Source organism: Crotalus tigris, unplaced genomic scaffold (genome assembly GCF_016545835.1).
Source record: "Crotalus tigris isolate CLP2741 ecotype Arizona unplaced genomic scaffold, ASM1654583v1 scf7180000017666.379230911805:20528666, whole genome shotgun sequence".
NCBI lineage: Eukaryota > Metazoa > Chordata > Lepidosauria > Squamata > Viperidae > Crotalus > Crotalus tigris.
Genome location: NW_024096552.1, coordinates 934929 through 951904, shown reverse-complemented (window position 1 = coordinate 951904; position 16976 = coordinate 934929). Strand labels below are relative to the sequence as shown.

At 36.9% G+C, this 16976-nt stretch overlaps 1 protein-coding gene across 4 annotated transcripts in view; it reads left to right on the top strand.

The window, feature by feature from the left end:
* DDC (dopa decarboxylase) overlaps positions 1 to 16976 on the top strand; it is a 305481-nt gene that overhangs the window by 134692 nt on the left and 153813 nt on the right. For all 4 annotated transcript variants that reach the window (XM_039336392.1, XM_039336393.1, XM_039336394.1 and 1 more), the window contains 2 exons: positions 3114 to 3233; positions 5854 to 5988. In XM_039336392.1, coding sequence (XP_039192326.1) covers positions 3114 to 3233; positions 5854 to 5988 — 255 coding nt within the window. The remainder of the gene's footprint in view (positions 1 to 3113; positions 3234 to 5853; positions 5989 to 16976) is intronic.

Genomic DNA, 16976 nt, shown 5'->3' with positions numbered 1-16976 from the left:
GGATGCTGAGAAAGCTTTTGATCAATTAGATTGGCAATTTTTACTGATAGTTATAGATAAAATGAATTTGGGGATAAATTCTTATATGCTCTTAAAGCCATATATAAACAACAATTGGCACAAATTATAATTAATGGGGGGTTAACAGAAGCTTTCAAAATTGAAAAGGGTACAAGACAAGGATGTCCATTATCTTTATTGTTATTTGTTTTAACAATGGAAATTTTATTAATTCAGATTCGTGAGTCAACTATAATAAAGGGAATAAAAATAAATAAGAATGATTATAGGTTGAGAGCTTTTGCTGATGATTTGGTTGTGACAATATCTCAACCGATTCAATCGGTCAGTCATCTGGTTGAAATTATAACTCATTATGGGAAAGTTCCTGGTTTTAAGGTAAATAATAATAAGACTAAAATATTGTCAAAAAATATGACTATGAAGGAAAAGGAAATGTTAGCTAAACTTACTGGTTTTGAAATAGTGAAAAAGGTTAAATATTTGGGAGTATATATAACAGCTTCTAATGGAAAATTGTATAAAAATAATTATAGATATTATGGGCTAAAATACAAAAGGATTTAAATGATTGGAAAAAAGTACAATTATCTTTGTTGGGGAGAATTTCAGCTGTAAAAATGAACGTTCTACCAAAGTTTCTTTTCTTGTTTCAAATGTTACCCATTTTGAAAAAAGATGCTAATTTGGATCAATGGCAGAAGGGTATCAATAAATTTATATGGGCTGGGAAAAAACCAAGGGTCAAGTTTAAGATTTTACGACGCTCGAGAAAGAGGTGGACTTAAAGTGACTAATTTGAAATTATATTATGATGCGGCTGCTCTAACAATGACTAATGATTGGGTTAACTTAACAAATAAAAATATACTTTCTCTTGAGGGGTGGGATTTATTATATGGATTGCATGCATATCTAATTTATAATAAAAAAGTAGATCAGGCCTTTAAGTCGCATATTTTAAGAACTGCTTTACTCCATGTCTGGAAGAAGTATTATTATCGGCTAAATTATAAGATACCAATTTGGGGGATTCCTGGACATGCGATAGAGGGGATATCTAGGGGTGTGAATTTTGATAGAATTTCCTATAAAGAATTACTTAGACAATTAGGCAGCGATTGGCAATTAAAATCTTTCGTTGAATTAAGGCAAGAAAATATTGTACAATCTTGGTTTCAGTATAATCAATTAGTGGCTAGGTGGAGTATAGATCAAAAGGCTGGTATTACCTTAATGGATGAGATTTTGGTAATACAGATTAAAGATCAAAATTGAGCGCATATGAAGAGAATTTATAATGCTTTAATAGAATTGGATTCGGAAACGGATTTAGTTAAAGATTGTATGATAAAATGGGCTCAAAATATTCAGAAACCAATTCCGTTGGATACATGGGAGATAATTTGGGTTAGAAATGTAAAATTTACACAGGCTCAAAATTTAAGGGAAAATTTTTATAAAATGTTTTATAGGTGGCATTTGGACCCTAAAAAGCTGTCTTGTATGTATCCTAATCTACAGCCTAAATGTTGGAGATGTGGTGGTTTAGATGCAACTTATTTTCATATTTGGTGGACTTGTAGAAATATAAAAGCTTTTTGGATTATGATTTGGTGGAACATTCAAAAGATTTTTAAAAGAAAGATAAAGTTTACTCCTCAATTATTTTTGTTGGGTGTTATTATAGATCTTGGTGTTAAAGAAACTAACCTGATGTTGAATTTAATAACAGTGGAAAGGTTATTGGTAGAAAGATTCCTTGCCTACTATAGAAGAATGGACGCTTAAGGTTTCTAATCTAGAAGAAATGGCAAAAATTTCTGCTTATTTGAAGGATCATACACAAGAAAGGTATATTTCAGTAGGAGAAGATGGATAGACTATATTCAGAATAAATATGGGACTAAAAAGTTCCATTTATTTTATGAGTAAATTTTAAAGTATTATTTTTATTAACAGTGTATTATAGTGAAATTATTATTAGTTTTATTATTCTTTTTAGTATTAGTATAGATATTGTTTAATAATATGGAATTGTCTATATTATTATGTTTATTTTACTTGTCTGTATTTATGTTAAAGGGGAGTTAAAGTATACTATGAATTTGGTTATTTTATAGTTGGTTAATGTTATTTAAAGTTTGATTATTATATTTATAATAACCCTGTATTCAGCTCTGGGAAGTGGGGGAGAGGGAGAGGGTTAGGGTGTGGGGGGGGGGTTGGGGTGTAATTCTTTATAAAACTTTTTTAATAAAAAAAATGTAAATCATGTGACTATGGGAATGCTGCAATGGTCATAAGTGTGAAAAATGGTCACAAGTCACTTTTTTCAGTGCCCTTGTAACTTTGAACAGTCATTAAATGAAGTTGAGGATTACCTTTATAAAGATAGGGTTTAACATAACTGCATGTACAAAAGTGTTTCATTTCCATAAAATAAAAAACTGAAACTCTCAGTAGATTCTAAATTAGACTAGCACTTATAGAATACGTCTATAGTGGAAACAGTTTTCTATAGAAACATTTGTATCAAAGAAGATGAAAACCAGAACATTTGACATTAAGCTACCTCCATGCCAACTTCGGATCAGATAAAAGCAATATTCTGGGAATATGTCCTTTAACAATTAGGATAATTCAGTCTCAGAATGTTGAAAGCAGTATTCTTTTTATACCTAGCTTCTCTAACTGCCTTTTTGAATCCTGATAGTAATCATATAAAGAGAATTACCAGCAGAGAAATTCTGGTATACTCAGAAAGACTTATTTCTCCCCCCCCCTTCTCTCTCTCTCTCTCTCTCTCTCTCTCTCTCTCTCTCTCTCTGCATGATTTCAAATTTTGACATTTTTGCCTATAGTTTAAAATTGTATGAGAATGAGTTAATATACCTGTCATACATAGCAGTTACTCAAATGGATCATTAATTATCTTTTTTCACTCACAAATTATGTAACATTCTGAGTTACACTTAATGCTCCTATGCTTTATTGCTTACCTATTCTGTGAAATCTTCTGAAATGTGTAAGTATCTAAAGGAAACCACTAAACACTTTTATTTCCTTTTTACCATATTTTCCCATTCTAGGCTTCAAGCCCAGCTTGCACCGAATTGGAAACAGTAATGCTGGATTGGCTAGGAAAAATGATCAATTTGCCTCCACAATTTCTGGCTGGGAAGGATGGAGAAGGAGGTGGGGTAATCCAGGTAATTTAGAATATTTGCTACTGAATTTGATTTGTATTTTAAATGGATAGAACATTATACTATAAACATTGTCATATTATTTCTTTTAAAAGATAATATTGTCATTTTTTTCTATTTCTGATTCAGTTCTCTGAATATTTCAGAATTCTGTCCAAAACAGAATCATTACACAAAGTGGAAAAAAGCTAAAGATATCTGGGGAATTTTGCAGTTATGAAAAAACCATTATCTAAAAGAATATTAAAGGGAATGCTTAGATACAGTAAGTCCAGAGGCCTTTTCAGGGGAAATGACATCCAGGTCAGATAGATATTGGAATAAAGTAGGTAGAAAAGGAAAATAAAAGACATATCTGGGAGCATAAATAGGTATATTTTAAGGATAAAATCCTTAAAAACTTAATTTCATATAGTTCTCTGGATTGCATAGTGTGTGTAAATTAGGAATGGGGGAACTATGACTGAGCCATGGTTTTTAAGTTCCCTCATCAGTTGTTATTCTGGCTTGATTGACAAGAAGTATAATTTGGCAACATATGGGGGGCCATAAGTTCTACACTACGAAATCAGTGTTAAATAAACTTCTGTTTATTGAAATCAGTGGGATAAAATTCTGTGTTAAGTTATGACTTAATTCTTAAATTCTTCTAAATTTAGCAACTCAATTCAATAGCCTGCTAAATCATCATTAAGGAAGTAGGTCGGTATCCACTGTTTAAAATGAATTTGTGGAAGTTTGTATTAGGATATTTTTTTTCTGTTTAATCATATCTGATTATCAGAGTCTGCCTGGAGGAGTCCCTGCAGTCTTCTTGGCAATATTTCAGCTCCCTCTTAGAGCTGAAAGAAAGTAACTGGCCCAAGATCATCCAGCTGGTTTTGTGCCTAAGACAAGAGTAGAACTCAACATCCTCAGTTTCAAACTGATGCTTAATCTCTATACCAAACTGGCTGTGTATTATCTGGTAAGGTGTAAATTGTCCTGCCATAATTATGACTATCCCTGTATCTTCAGAATGAGATGCCACCGCATCTCAAGACTCAGACACTGATGAATAATGAAATCAGATAAATATATAAAACCAAGTTTCAAATTCTGCCTCTAGGTCTGGTATGGTTTCTGATTTTAGTGTTTCTGATTTTAGTATTTCTATTTGATTTGTTTATATTGATCATTGGAGAATAAATGCACACATTTGATTTTTCTGTGACTGATTACTGCATGTTTGATAACTATGAACTGACTGATTGTTCTTTAATTTCCCATTCACATATACAAGTTATCTTCTGAAGTTTCAGTTAAAGTATTGTGCATATGTAGATGAGCCCTAGAACTTATTGTTACCAAATTCATTGCATGCAAATGTGACATTCTTATGAGGATAGTGCCCAGTAGAAAAATAGCAACCTCATTATAGATTCCTTCTTTGTGAATTTGATAACTAAGCTTGAGCTTTTTTGTACTTTTTCATGCCAGCTGAAGTTTCAGAGTTTTGTATTTTAACAAAGTTATAATGAGCTTTGCCAGACCTTGAATCTTTTGCCAAAATATTCAGCCCGAATAATTTTTTTCTCAAGCTTTACATTATAGTGCCATGTATTTATAAAATCTTGCAATAGTGTGTTTTGTGCTGATGACATAGGACATTTATGTCTGTTTATTAACTCATTTTTGGTGACAACACGTGATTGCCAGTAATTGTGGATGCTGTTTTTATTGTTGAACTTTAGGACAGAAGGAAATGGTTTAAGGCCTCTCCTGCTATTACCAGAGAGGAAGCAATTTGTGCAGATGGTTTTCTTTTTGCACAGTCATAATAATAGTGATAGAAACAGGAAAGGACATGTGAAACATGGGTTTTATATTCAACTGCCAATCTTTCCTAGATTTAAAACCAAATGAATATTTGCACTATTCATTTATAAAAATTGGTGCTTAATTGCAGCTGAAAGGACAAATCAATATGAAATCATTGCCTGCTATTTCAAATGCGCCACTTAAAACAATTAAAGATGAAAGAAAATGTCTGCTGGGGACTTTATTCAGCAATAAATATGCCGGATCTTGAGTCTGTTCACCATAGTAACCTCTATTTATACAGAAAAATGAAATCGACTGTGCGCTTAGTATTTGTGTCATTTTTAAAAGCGAAGTTTCTCAACAGAGCCTTCAGCTGATTATTTTCACTGTGTCATTTTATTAGAGGTGCATCCATCCATATTTAAGAATGCAAACCCTGTTAATTTTAGAATGTTTTAGAAAGGTGAAATCAGCTGCATTCTGCCTTTAATTTAAAAAAGGTCTCTGTATAATATTGCCTCTGCCTCTTTGCTGTTTTTTTTTTTTTTTTTTTTTTGGACTAAGATCACTTTCACCTAAATGCATTTATAGCCTCTTGATATCTAAATTAAGCATGGATGACATACTGTATTGTATATATTTGTATCAGGAAGAAGGAATTCTTACCCTGATTAGATCAGCACGATGATCTGATTTTAGATAATGCTCAATACCATCAATTGTACTGTATAAGCAAAACCAATGCAGTGGATACTCCTTATTAATTTAGGACAATTTTTATTGGATTATTTTGTCCAACTTGTCCAATTTTCCATCATAGGGAACTGCCAGTGAAGCTACCTTGGTTGCCCTGCTGGCAGCTCGAACCAAAGCAATCCATCATGTTCAGTTAGACAATGAAAATCTGACTCAGGGAGAAATCATTGGTCGACTGATAGCTTATACTTCTGATCAAGTGAGTACATTATTTCTTGCATTATTGTAGATATGGAAATAAAATTATACATATTACTCATACAGCATAGTTTACAATTTCATTAAGATATCATGCCTTTCATTCTTAGGTTGATTTTTTTTTATCATTCTCAATAATACCTGACAGACAAGCAATACGTATTAATAAACAAAGATGTTAAAATGAGTTGGTTTATTTTCGAAGCAGTGCAGGCTGAATTGTGTCCTGAATCAATATTGAGGAATTGTGGCATTTACAGCTGATCTTTGGTGAGCCTTGGAGGCTAAGAGCAGCAAGGAACAATAACTCGCTGCTTTGAAAATATTTTTTTGGACTGATTTGGATTCTGGAGCTGTTTCTGTCTTTTCCACCCCCAAATTCTAATTTTATATAATCCACAGACTACCCATGTTATACCATTTATGCCATTTTTTAATAAGATGACTAAATTGCTTACATCCACATCCTCCTCTTCCTCCTTCTTTTTTGTATTTGAACTTGAGAGTATAGATATATAGTTTACATTTTACTGTAATTTTGGATATGACATAATAAATTGTTATTCTTGACATTGCAAAGAGGTAATATTCATGCAATCATTTTCTTCAAGTCAGTTCTAACACCTGGTGACTACAGCAATAAATCCATTCAGTTTTAGAAGCAACTTGCCTTATTGCTAGGGCTTAGAAAAAATAGCGTCTAAGGACATCCAGCTGGCTTTCAGCTGAAGGCAGGATTAGAACTCACTATCTCAGCTTCTGACTGGGTCTAATTCTGTTAGCAATGGCCAAATATAGCCTTCCTCCACTTGGGACCCTGCAATTGTCAGAATACCTCAGCTAGCAGGTCCTAGTCAAGAGAACTTATTTTTCTTCTGACATTTTATTGAGACTGATTCATCTATATAGGCACTAGGGCCTGTTAACTCCAATGAGAATAGTTTCAGAAATACTGAATTTCAAATACTTTGAAATCAAAGTAAATCACAACAGTTCACTTTAGTTCAATTGTGTCTTCAATTTTTTAAAAGATTTGTCATGTTATAGTAATTTATGCTATGCTTTGATGGATTTAAATATTTTTGTAGTATTTCAGTATTATTGCCAACGCTACTACTATTGAATATTCTTGCTTTGACAAAATATGCAGAACTCTCTGGTACTTTCAGAGTTAATTCAGATGATACTGGGACGGGGAAGAAAGAATGTGAGAGAGTAATTACGGGGGCTTCAACCAACAGGACACCTTAGGCCACCCCAAAAAATTTACTGAAAGCGAGTGGAGATGGGCAATCTGGAAGAAAGAGGCCTTCACAATTAGGCGGGCATTGTTAAACTGGCTACACTATCTAGAAGAGAGCAAGGTACCTTTTGAAGTATGGACAGATCATAAAAAACTAGAGGCACTGAAAACTCCCCACAAATTTTCCCCAAAGCAAGTATGGTAGGCTTTAACCATTTCAACTTCACTCTAAAGTACATACCAGGAGGAAAAAACTTCCTAGCTGATGCACTATCGAAATTGCCTCAGTACTAAAGCGAATGCAAAGAGGTTAATGAGGCAATTATCTCCAGTCCACAAACTGCCACTCAACTCATGCCTTGCAGAGTCCCTAATCCTGATGACCCTGGGATAAAGAAAATAAAACAAGAGCTCCTCAACAATCAATCGTTCAAAGATAATCAAACCTCCCTAACATGCAGGGATAGCTTGGCCTACAAAGGGAGAAACTATATCTGCCTGAAGCCCTCCGTCTTAATGCTCTCAAACACAGCCATGATGTAAAACAGGCTGGACACTTTGAATATGTAGAAACTCTCCACCTCACCCGCTGGCAATTTTGGTGGCCGGGGCTGAAACGGGATGTGGAAAACTATGTAAAAGGTTGTATTTTATGTGCCACAATGAAAAGAATCCCAGGGAAAACCCCTGGGTTACTGCAGCCGGTGGCAGACCCTTCTCAAACATGGGAAGAAATAGCTATAGACTTTATAGTAGACCTACCTGAAAGTAGAGGAAATACTGTCATATGGACTTTGATAGACCTGTTCTCAAAACAGGCTCATTTCATTGCCTGCAAAGGACTCCCATCTGCCCAATGACTGACCAAATTGTTCCTGAAACATATTTACTGGCTGCATGGTGCCCCTAAGGGAATAATTTCAGACGGGGGGGTGCAGTTCACAGCAAAGTTTTGGAGGAGTTTTCTTAAATTAATTGGATCATCTCAAGGCTTATCATCTGCTTTTCATCTGGCCACCAATGGGGCTGTAAAATCCGCTAACAAAATGGTGGAACAATATTTTAGATGCTATGTTTCCTACCAACAGACAAACTGGACTGACCTCCTCCCTTTCACAGAGGTGGCATACAATAATTCTGTGCACAGCAGCACCAGCTACACGCCTTTCAGAGTGGCCACAGGAAAAGAGTTCAGCTTAATACCTGAATACCCAGGTGCCCTCTGCTAACCAGACACTTGACCAATGGGTGAGGGGATGGGAAGAAGTTTGGAGAAACACAAAAACTGCTTTAAAAAGACTTTTGAAACCTATAAAAAGCAGGCTGATAAAAAGAGGGCTCCCCAAAGAACATTCCAAGTTGGGGAAAAGGTTTATTTGTCAACTAAATATTTACACCTCAAATTGCCCATTAAGAAATTGGGACCAAAATTCTTGGGACCTTTCTCCATTGTAAGGATCATCAACTCCATCACAGTAGAATTGAAACTCCCTAGGATTTTAGGGAGGATTCACCCTATCTTCCATTGCAGCTTGTTAAAACCTTGTCAGGGCTCCACCTTAAGGCCTCCCCCTAAGAAGGCACCTGGGCCCCTCATAGTAGTGGGTCAGACTCACTATGAAGTGAAATGTATTCTTGACTCTAGAATTTTTAAAGGGAAATTTCAGTACCTAGTACAATGGAAGAGGTACTTGCTGTCCAAAGCTACTTGGGTAAAATCTAGTGATATGAAGGCTGACCGACTCATCAAAAAGTTTCATGAGATAAACCGCAGCAAACCAAGAGATAGTCCCTGACATATGCTTTTGTTCATATACAGGAGCTATCCTTTTTTGCAAGGGGGGGGGGCTAGATGTCAATGCTGCTAATATTGAATATTCTTGCTTTGACAAAATATGAAGAACTGTCTGGTACTTTCAGAGTTAATTCAGATGATGCTGGGAGGGGAAAGAAAGAATGTGAGAGAGTAATTACACGGGCTTCAGAAAGAAATGAACCTTTGCCCCCCAGGCTGGTTGGACAACGTGAATTATGACAGCAAAAGAGGGAGGGAAAATACTAGCAAAATAACTGCTCTGGGGTGGAGATTTCAGATCTTGGCATCCACCCATGCTGTGCCGGCACTCTGTTACACTGTAATAAAGGCTTTTTAGGATAAACAATGCCTGGAAGTTCTTTGAAGTGTTTCATTAGTCAGAACCTTGACAATCATTGTTCTATCTATTTTGACTCATTAATTTGGAAGTTGATGGTATATTAAAAAGTAAATAAATCAATAGATGTGATCTCAAAATCAATAGACATGATCTCATCATTATTTAAGAGGTCTTTAATAGATACTAGTGTGGTGAAATAAATAAAGTTTTTGACTGATAAGGGGGAGACTCAGGTTCTAGTTCAGCCTTAGCCATAGAAACTCAGCCAATAATTCTTTCTCATTTCAGCCCAACTCACCAAGTTTTTATGAGGAAAGATCTATGGGAGCATTAGGAATTATTATTAATTTTATCTGCCTCTCATCTTTTGGTTCAAGGTGATTCAGAGCAGCTTATAGTAAGATAAAATGTACAAATATCAACAATTATAAATATAAAAAGATTATGACTGTTTTGTGGTATTCCTAAATGAAAGATAGGACATAAATCAGATGAATGAATAAATGATCATTTAGATTTATTGAGATGAAACTAGTTGCCTTTATATGTTCAGATCTAGTCAGTAAGTAGAAATATGGAGCTAAGTTGATTGGTTCACTATCACTGTGATTAAAAGTCACTTTAATTATTAGTCAGCAACTGGATCAGAAAAGGGAAAAGGAGTAAAAAATAAGCATAAATATTATAAGCATATACAGTAATAATGCAAACAAATTAAATCTTAAATCTTCCTATGGCACCCCTGCCAATCCTTGATGCTAGATAACAAAATGTTAAATATTGCAAGTCAAAAAACACAAATTTTTCACCTGTTTTACATTTGATCCGTTAGGGTGAGCCCTTCCTAAGTTTCTTTCTATGAGCAGCGTTCCTGCCTGTCTTGTCTGATTGTTTTTAGGCAGCATCTCTTCTTATCCACACATTCTATTATGTACCATGAGGATAAAAGAGAATCCGGAATAAGACAAAACTTATACATAGGACTGAAATGGCATTTATTCCTCTGGGGATGACCACTGAGAAGAGAAGCCATCTTGGACACTATCAACTATGATATCCTTCTGAGTAGCTTGCATTGGTAGACAGAAAAAGTACCATTTTGCTTTCCACTACTTCCTGACAGGGCACATTCAGTAGGTAGTTATGAGGAGCAATCAAACTTATCTCCAGAACTATGTAGAATACTTCAAGTAAAAGGACCTGCCTCAACTAGGTCTCCCAAGAAAGCAGAACTCTTGAACCAGGTATTGTCTCAAAAGGAAATTTTATTAGGAGTTAATGATAGCCAGGAATCAAAGCGAAGTCTTAGGAATTAGCCCATGCAAGCAATATATAAAAGCAGTATTCGTTACTCCTCCCCCAAGGGTCCCACTGTCCATTTGAATTTCAGCCAATCCACAGGTGGTATATTGTTATAGTAGCTGGCTCCTTTGGCGTGCTCTTCAAGGTCTCTCTCAGTTTTGTTCCCTCTGGCTCCAGGTGCAAACTGTCTTCCAGATAAGGGTGATGGTATTCTGGCGCATTCCTTCCATGGAGGGGAAGGGCAATGTGGCACGTGCAAAGCAAAACATATTGTATATCCCCACATTGGAATCCCCCCTCCCAATCGTTACAGAAACATGTATAGGCTAGAAAATATAGTAATACATTTCTTTGTGGATCTGACATACAGCCCACCTAGGAAAATGACAAACCCACCTTTAAGACAAAGAAAGGAGAGGGGAAAGACAAATAAAGAAAAGCATATCAATCAGGCTTATCAGGATACTTCAGATGAAAACATTTAAGCAATCTATGAGCCCTAATATGTCTTTTATATACCCATTTGTTCTGGGAAGATGGAAGGTTCTTTCAAGCAACTAAGTACTGCATAGAACTATGGTGTTTATGGGAGTCCAGGACATCCCACACTTCACGTGTTGTTCACCCTTGACTAATATGGGTGTAGGCACTGGAGGAGCAGGTAGCCTAAGGTTAGACGTAATCTCTGGTTTGAGCAGGCCACAGTGGAAAGCAAGATGGATTTGTTGTAAGCTCTTAGGGAGCTCTAGTTCAACAATCACTGGGTTGATAATACATTTAATAGGCAAAGGCCTAACAAACTTAGGGCCTAATTTGGAAGAAAGGTAGACTTTATATCCCACATTAAAGGTTTAGGTTCCATTCTCTTTTTGTCAGCCTGAGCTTTATAAGTGGCTCTGGCATCATTGAGCATGTCTGAACTACAGGCCAGGTATGTTGCAATTGCTTAATACATTCCTGCAAAGAAGGGATTTTAGGTTCCTTAGAAGGTAGTTCAGGCATAGGGATAAATGTTTGCCCATTTGCAACTTGGAAAGGGGTGAAACCCATACTCAAATGCACAGCATTGTTGTAAGCAACTTCAGCAAAAGGCAACAAATCTGTCCAATTATCTTGTTGATAGTTGATAAAACATCTAAAATATTGTTCTAGAATAGTTCAGTATCTCTGTCCCACCATTCGTTTGAGGATGATGACAAGATGATAGCCCCTGATTAAAACTTTCCAGAACTTGGAGGTGAATTGGACCCTGCAGTCCAAAGGGTAGAACCCTAAATTGAAACAGCGCAGGAGGCAATTTAAAGCAGTCTTCCATTCATTCTCCTTCCTTATTCTTATTCCATAGTAAGCCTCCTGCAAGTCTAGTTTGGAAAAAAATCTTTCTTTTTGACAGGTGTGCTAGCATGTCCCTCATTAGAGAAAGGGGGTACACATTTTCCACACTCACAGTGTTCCATCCCCTATAATCCACACAGAGATGTAGGGACCCATCCTTCTTTTCCCTGAATAGGACAGGGGCAGGTTAAATGAAACCCTGCACTAAGTTTTTGTCAATTAACTTATGAAGTTTGTCCAACTCCCTAGGGTCATGGAATACAACTTGGCTTTGGGAGTTATGCCCCTGGGACAATTTCAATGGCATAATCTGTAGGTCAGTGGGACAGGAGCTCATCCGATCTCTGCTCACTGAACACATCTGCTAGGTCCCGATATTCTGGAGGGAGGCTCTGTAGTTCCTGCTCATTGAGGGCAGATGTTAATTTGCAATGTGGTTCACGCCTCCCACTCTCATCTTTGGATAGGGGAGGAGCCCTCTTCTTTGGGAATTTCAGGTGTCCCTCCCTCCGTTTCTTTAACCATGTTAGCCCCAGCATTAGGGGCTGTTCCATGCAAAGGGCCATGATAAACGCTAAAGTCTATGAGTGGTTTCCAATTACCAAGTTCAGGGGTTTGGTGGTGAAACTGGCCGGGATCCCACCCATGGTGGACCAATCAAGTTGGCAATCGGAGTCTTTAGTCTCCTGATGGGTACCCTCATCTCCCCACCAGTTTTAGGCTGATCAGGCAGTGGGTGCACTCCGAGTCCAGCAGGGATGCCAATTTTATTTTCTTCTCAGTGCCTAGTATAGATAGATCTAGGAGTGCTGTTATTGGGTCGATTGACTCACTTACCAAGGGGTTGTCATCGTACTCATTCTTTGCCACTTCTGAGTCATCGTCTGGTGGGGTCGGAGCTTGACCCTCCAACCCATGGGGCCAGGGGAGGTCCATGACCTCCACAGTCCTCAGTGCCAACTTCTTTTGGCATGGCAGGGCTTTCGTTGATCAGCTGATGATTTCCCCTTTTTGCTGACATTTTGCTGCAACAGTCGACTGCTCGGTGGCCTTCTTTTCCACATTTGAAGCAGGCAGTGGAGCGGGGTTGAGGCTGTGGGGTTCTTGCTCCTTCTCTTCTCCTCTCTGGCTATGGCTTATTTCCTGGTCTCACCTGATGCTGATGCTTGTGTTGATCTATTTCCATCTCTTCTGTCAAGAGACTTTACTTGTCACACAGGCCTTTGTACAGGTCTTCATTGAGCCCATCTTGAATACAACTCACCAGGTGTCTTCTGGCTAGTTTAGATAACTGGCCAACTCTCAGAATTCCTCTGTGTATTCAGCTACCAGTCATCGCCCTTGCTTCATCATTTTGATGTGGTCGTGGGCTTTCTGGTCTGCAAGGCAGTCTTTGAACCGACGTTGGAGGGCTGCCATGAATTGGTTGAAATCCCTCAGCTTGGGGGCATTGCAGTCAGCTGCACTATCCTCCAGTGCCAGGGTGACTACCTTGACCTTCTCCTCATCCATTGGCAGCATCCTCCCATATACTTGCATGTAGGTGAAGATCTGGGCAAAGAAGAACCCCAATCACTGGGGATTTCCATCAAACTTCAACCCCAATGGTATCAACTTCACCTCCAAGGGCTGGGACAGCCCCTCTCTGGGTCTTTGGGCAGGGTGTGCTCGCTGGGTGGCTGCTATGGGGGGGGGCAGCTGGCGCTGCTGCCTTGGGTGCAACTGGGTCTCCTCCATCAGCATATTCCTCCTGGGTATCCCTGCAACTCGGCTTTTAGCTCCTCAAAGGACTGCCTCACATATTCCATAGTTTGCTTCAGGACTGCTTCCAGTAGCTCTGTTTTGGAAACTGCTTTCCCTTCCTCAGGAGTAGGCTCCAGATTTTTCTTTTTTGCCTTTTTCTTGCCACTGCCTCAGGTGATGGTTACTTTCTGAGCCCTTCCTTCCCAGTCTTCCTTTTTTCTGACCCCAAGCAACCACCTAGCTCAATTGCCCTCTGCAGATGGTCCTGCTTCTTCCAAGTCCCTGGAAGTGTCTTCCTTGAGGTCTGCCTGGGTGACAGCTTCACTCCAGGTCTCTGTTTCAGCCTCTTCCATTTTGCTGGCAGGAAGGGACAGGTTGGTTGCAACCCACCTTGGTATGACTGGGTTGGGCACTATGCAGACCTCGCTTTATCTAAGGACCTGCCTTAACTAGGTCTCCCAAGAAAGCAGAACTCTTGAACCAGGCATTGTCTCAAAAGGAACTTTTATTAGGAGTTAGTGATAGCAAGGAATCAAAGCGAGGTCTGAGGAATTAGCCCACACAAGCAGTATGTCAAAAGCAGTATTTGTTACTTCTCCCCCCAGGGTCCCACTGTCTGTCTGAATCTCAGCCAATCCACAGGTGGTATATTGTTATGGTAGCTTGCTCCTTTGGTGCACTCTTCAGGGTGTCTTTCAGTTTCATTTCCCTCCAGCTCTAGGCACAAACTATCTTCCAGATAAGGTTGATAACATTCTGGTGCATTCCTTCTTCTGGGGGAAGGGCAATGTGGCATGTGCAAAGCAAAGCGTATTGTATTTCCCATCAGAATCCCCCTCCCAATAGAATGGCAGGCCCCCAAAAATGGTTACAGAAGCATGTATAGGCTAGAAAGAATAGTAATACATTTCTTTTTTTAAAAAATATATATTTATTAATATTTTTTAACATAATCACCATTAATATTTGGTAAACAGCATGCTATCTGAGTTTATATTTATAAACAATCAATAACAATTAGTTTCTATAATTCCATACTCCACATATAGCAGCTTTCCTTGATTTTTCTTCTTCTAATAATATTCTCTTTTATCAATCTTAAATTAGTACATTTCTTAGTATTTTAGTAGATAACAATTGAATACAAATATTTTTTTAGTATTTCTACGAGTAACAACCATATCAATATGAAGCTTGTTTTCTAATTAATCATCTTAATCACCTTATCATAGATCTTGTTATTAAAGTTCTTATTTAAATTTATTTTTCCCACAATGTTAAAAACATTTTTACCTGTTAAGATTTTCTTAGAGTTAATTACACTTAAATATTAAAGTCTTTTTCCTCATACTAGCCATTTCAACTTTTTACATTTCTCATATCTTAAAATAAAAACAAAAAAGAGAAGAAAAAAAGAAGGAAATAATATACTGCCTAAAAATATGTCCCTCTTAAGCTAAAATACATTGATGTTCAAAAAAATTTCTATTCTTTTTAAGCATATTCAAACCAATATTTAATCTTTAAGTATTCCATCTAATAAATCCATAGCTAATCTTTTAGAACTATTCAAACCAATCTTATTAATTGAAATTTTCTCAAAATCCATTACACTTAATTATCTAACACATTTTCCTCATATAAATCATCCCAACATTTTTATATTTCTCATATCATAAACAAAAATTACTATGTTACTTGAGGAGCCTAACCCTCTTAAACTAAAATTCGTTTATAACCAAAATTTTATTTCTTTAACAATATTCAAACAAGTGCTTAATTTTTAAATATTCCATCTGATAAGTCCCACCATCTAATTTCTTAATTCTAACTTTAGCTGTTTTGTGCCAAACATTTTTCCTAGTCAATATGCTCCGCAGGACCAAAAGGTCTTCCCATAGTTTTGTAGATATTGTTTTAGGTACAAGAAATGAGTCAAGTATGGTGTTTTTGTGGGAATGTTTCACCCCTTCCTTGAAAATCTTTTTCTTTCTTTTTCTCTTAGTTTTTCTTATCATTTTTTGTTTCTTAATTTCTTGTAGTTCTCCTGACAGCTCTGTAATCCACTTTGTCGAATCTTTTTTCTTGTCCTTAGACTTATTTTGCAATCTTGAAGTATAAGTTGTCTTTTCCATGTCCAATATTTTTTGCAACTTTTTTTTCTGCCTGGGTTAAATCATAGTTTCTTCCATTGTTGAATTCCATCTTTAAATCTCTTTCCTCTAGTTTATGTTTAGTTATCTGCTTTACTTGATTGGTCTCTTTTTTAATTTTCTGAGAAATTTTTTGTTGTGAAGTTAAGTTGAAGATGTGTTCATTTAAATTTTCAAAGTTATTTTTAATTTCCTCATGGTTTGAAGTCATTGTTATTTGTATTAGTTGTAACATAGCATACGTTTCCTCCTGGAAAATAGTTTTTTTTTTCTTTATATATTTTTTCTGCAGATCTCTTATGTTCCATCATAGCCAAAAATCAAAGTTTTCCTTTCTCTGCAAACAGCTTTAAAGTCACAATTCAAGAAGTAATTATAATCCAGAAAGGTCATTTTTTTTCCTAAGTTTTATAGTTCTCACTTTGTAGATAGCCCAAAATGTTTTCTTTTCTTTATTACAGCTGTTCTTTGTTTAATTAAAATGCTGTAAAGTCACAATACCAAGTTATCTTTTCCTGGGCTTGCCAGTTCTTGTGTTTAGAGCAGCCATAATTATATATTTTCATCCACCACTAGATGTCAGCACCAGTTCATTTTTCAGTTTTCAAAACAGGCTTTCTGTTTTCATCAATAATCTTTTGCCAAGAAAATCTTAACTAATTCCACCAATTTCACACTTATCCAGATTTAAGTCTTATATTCATTTCATTTCAGTATATTCCTGTCCCCCATGAAAATTTAATTCACCACTTCTGTCTGTGGGAGGGTGGAGCAAAAATCCCCCTCCTTTCACTTTTGGAGGATTTTGCTTCTCGGTTTTGGTTTTTTTTTAAGGAAATCAATCAAGTAGAAGAGAGAGAATCGGTATTCTTACCCAGTTCCAAGCACATTGTTTACAATCAACCTTAACTTAATGCTTTCTGGCTTCAGCTGTTTGTAGCTTGGACTAGACTCTGGAGTGATGCTAGCCTTTCTTCTGTTGGTTTCTGAAGGGCTTTCCCTGAAATTGATCGACCGCCACCTCTCTACGGTCAGCAGGGCTTCCCTCCTTTTTTGC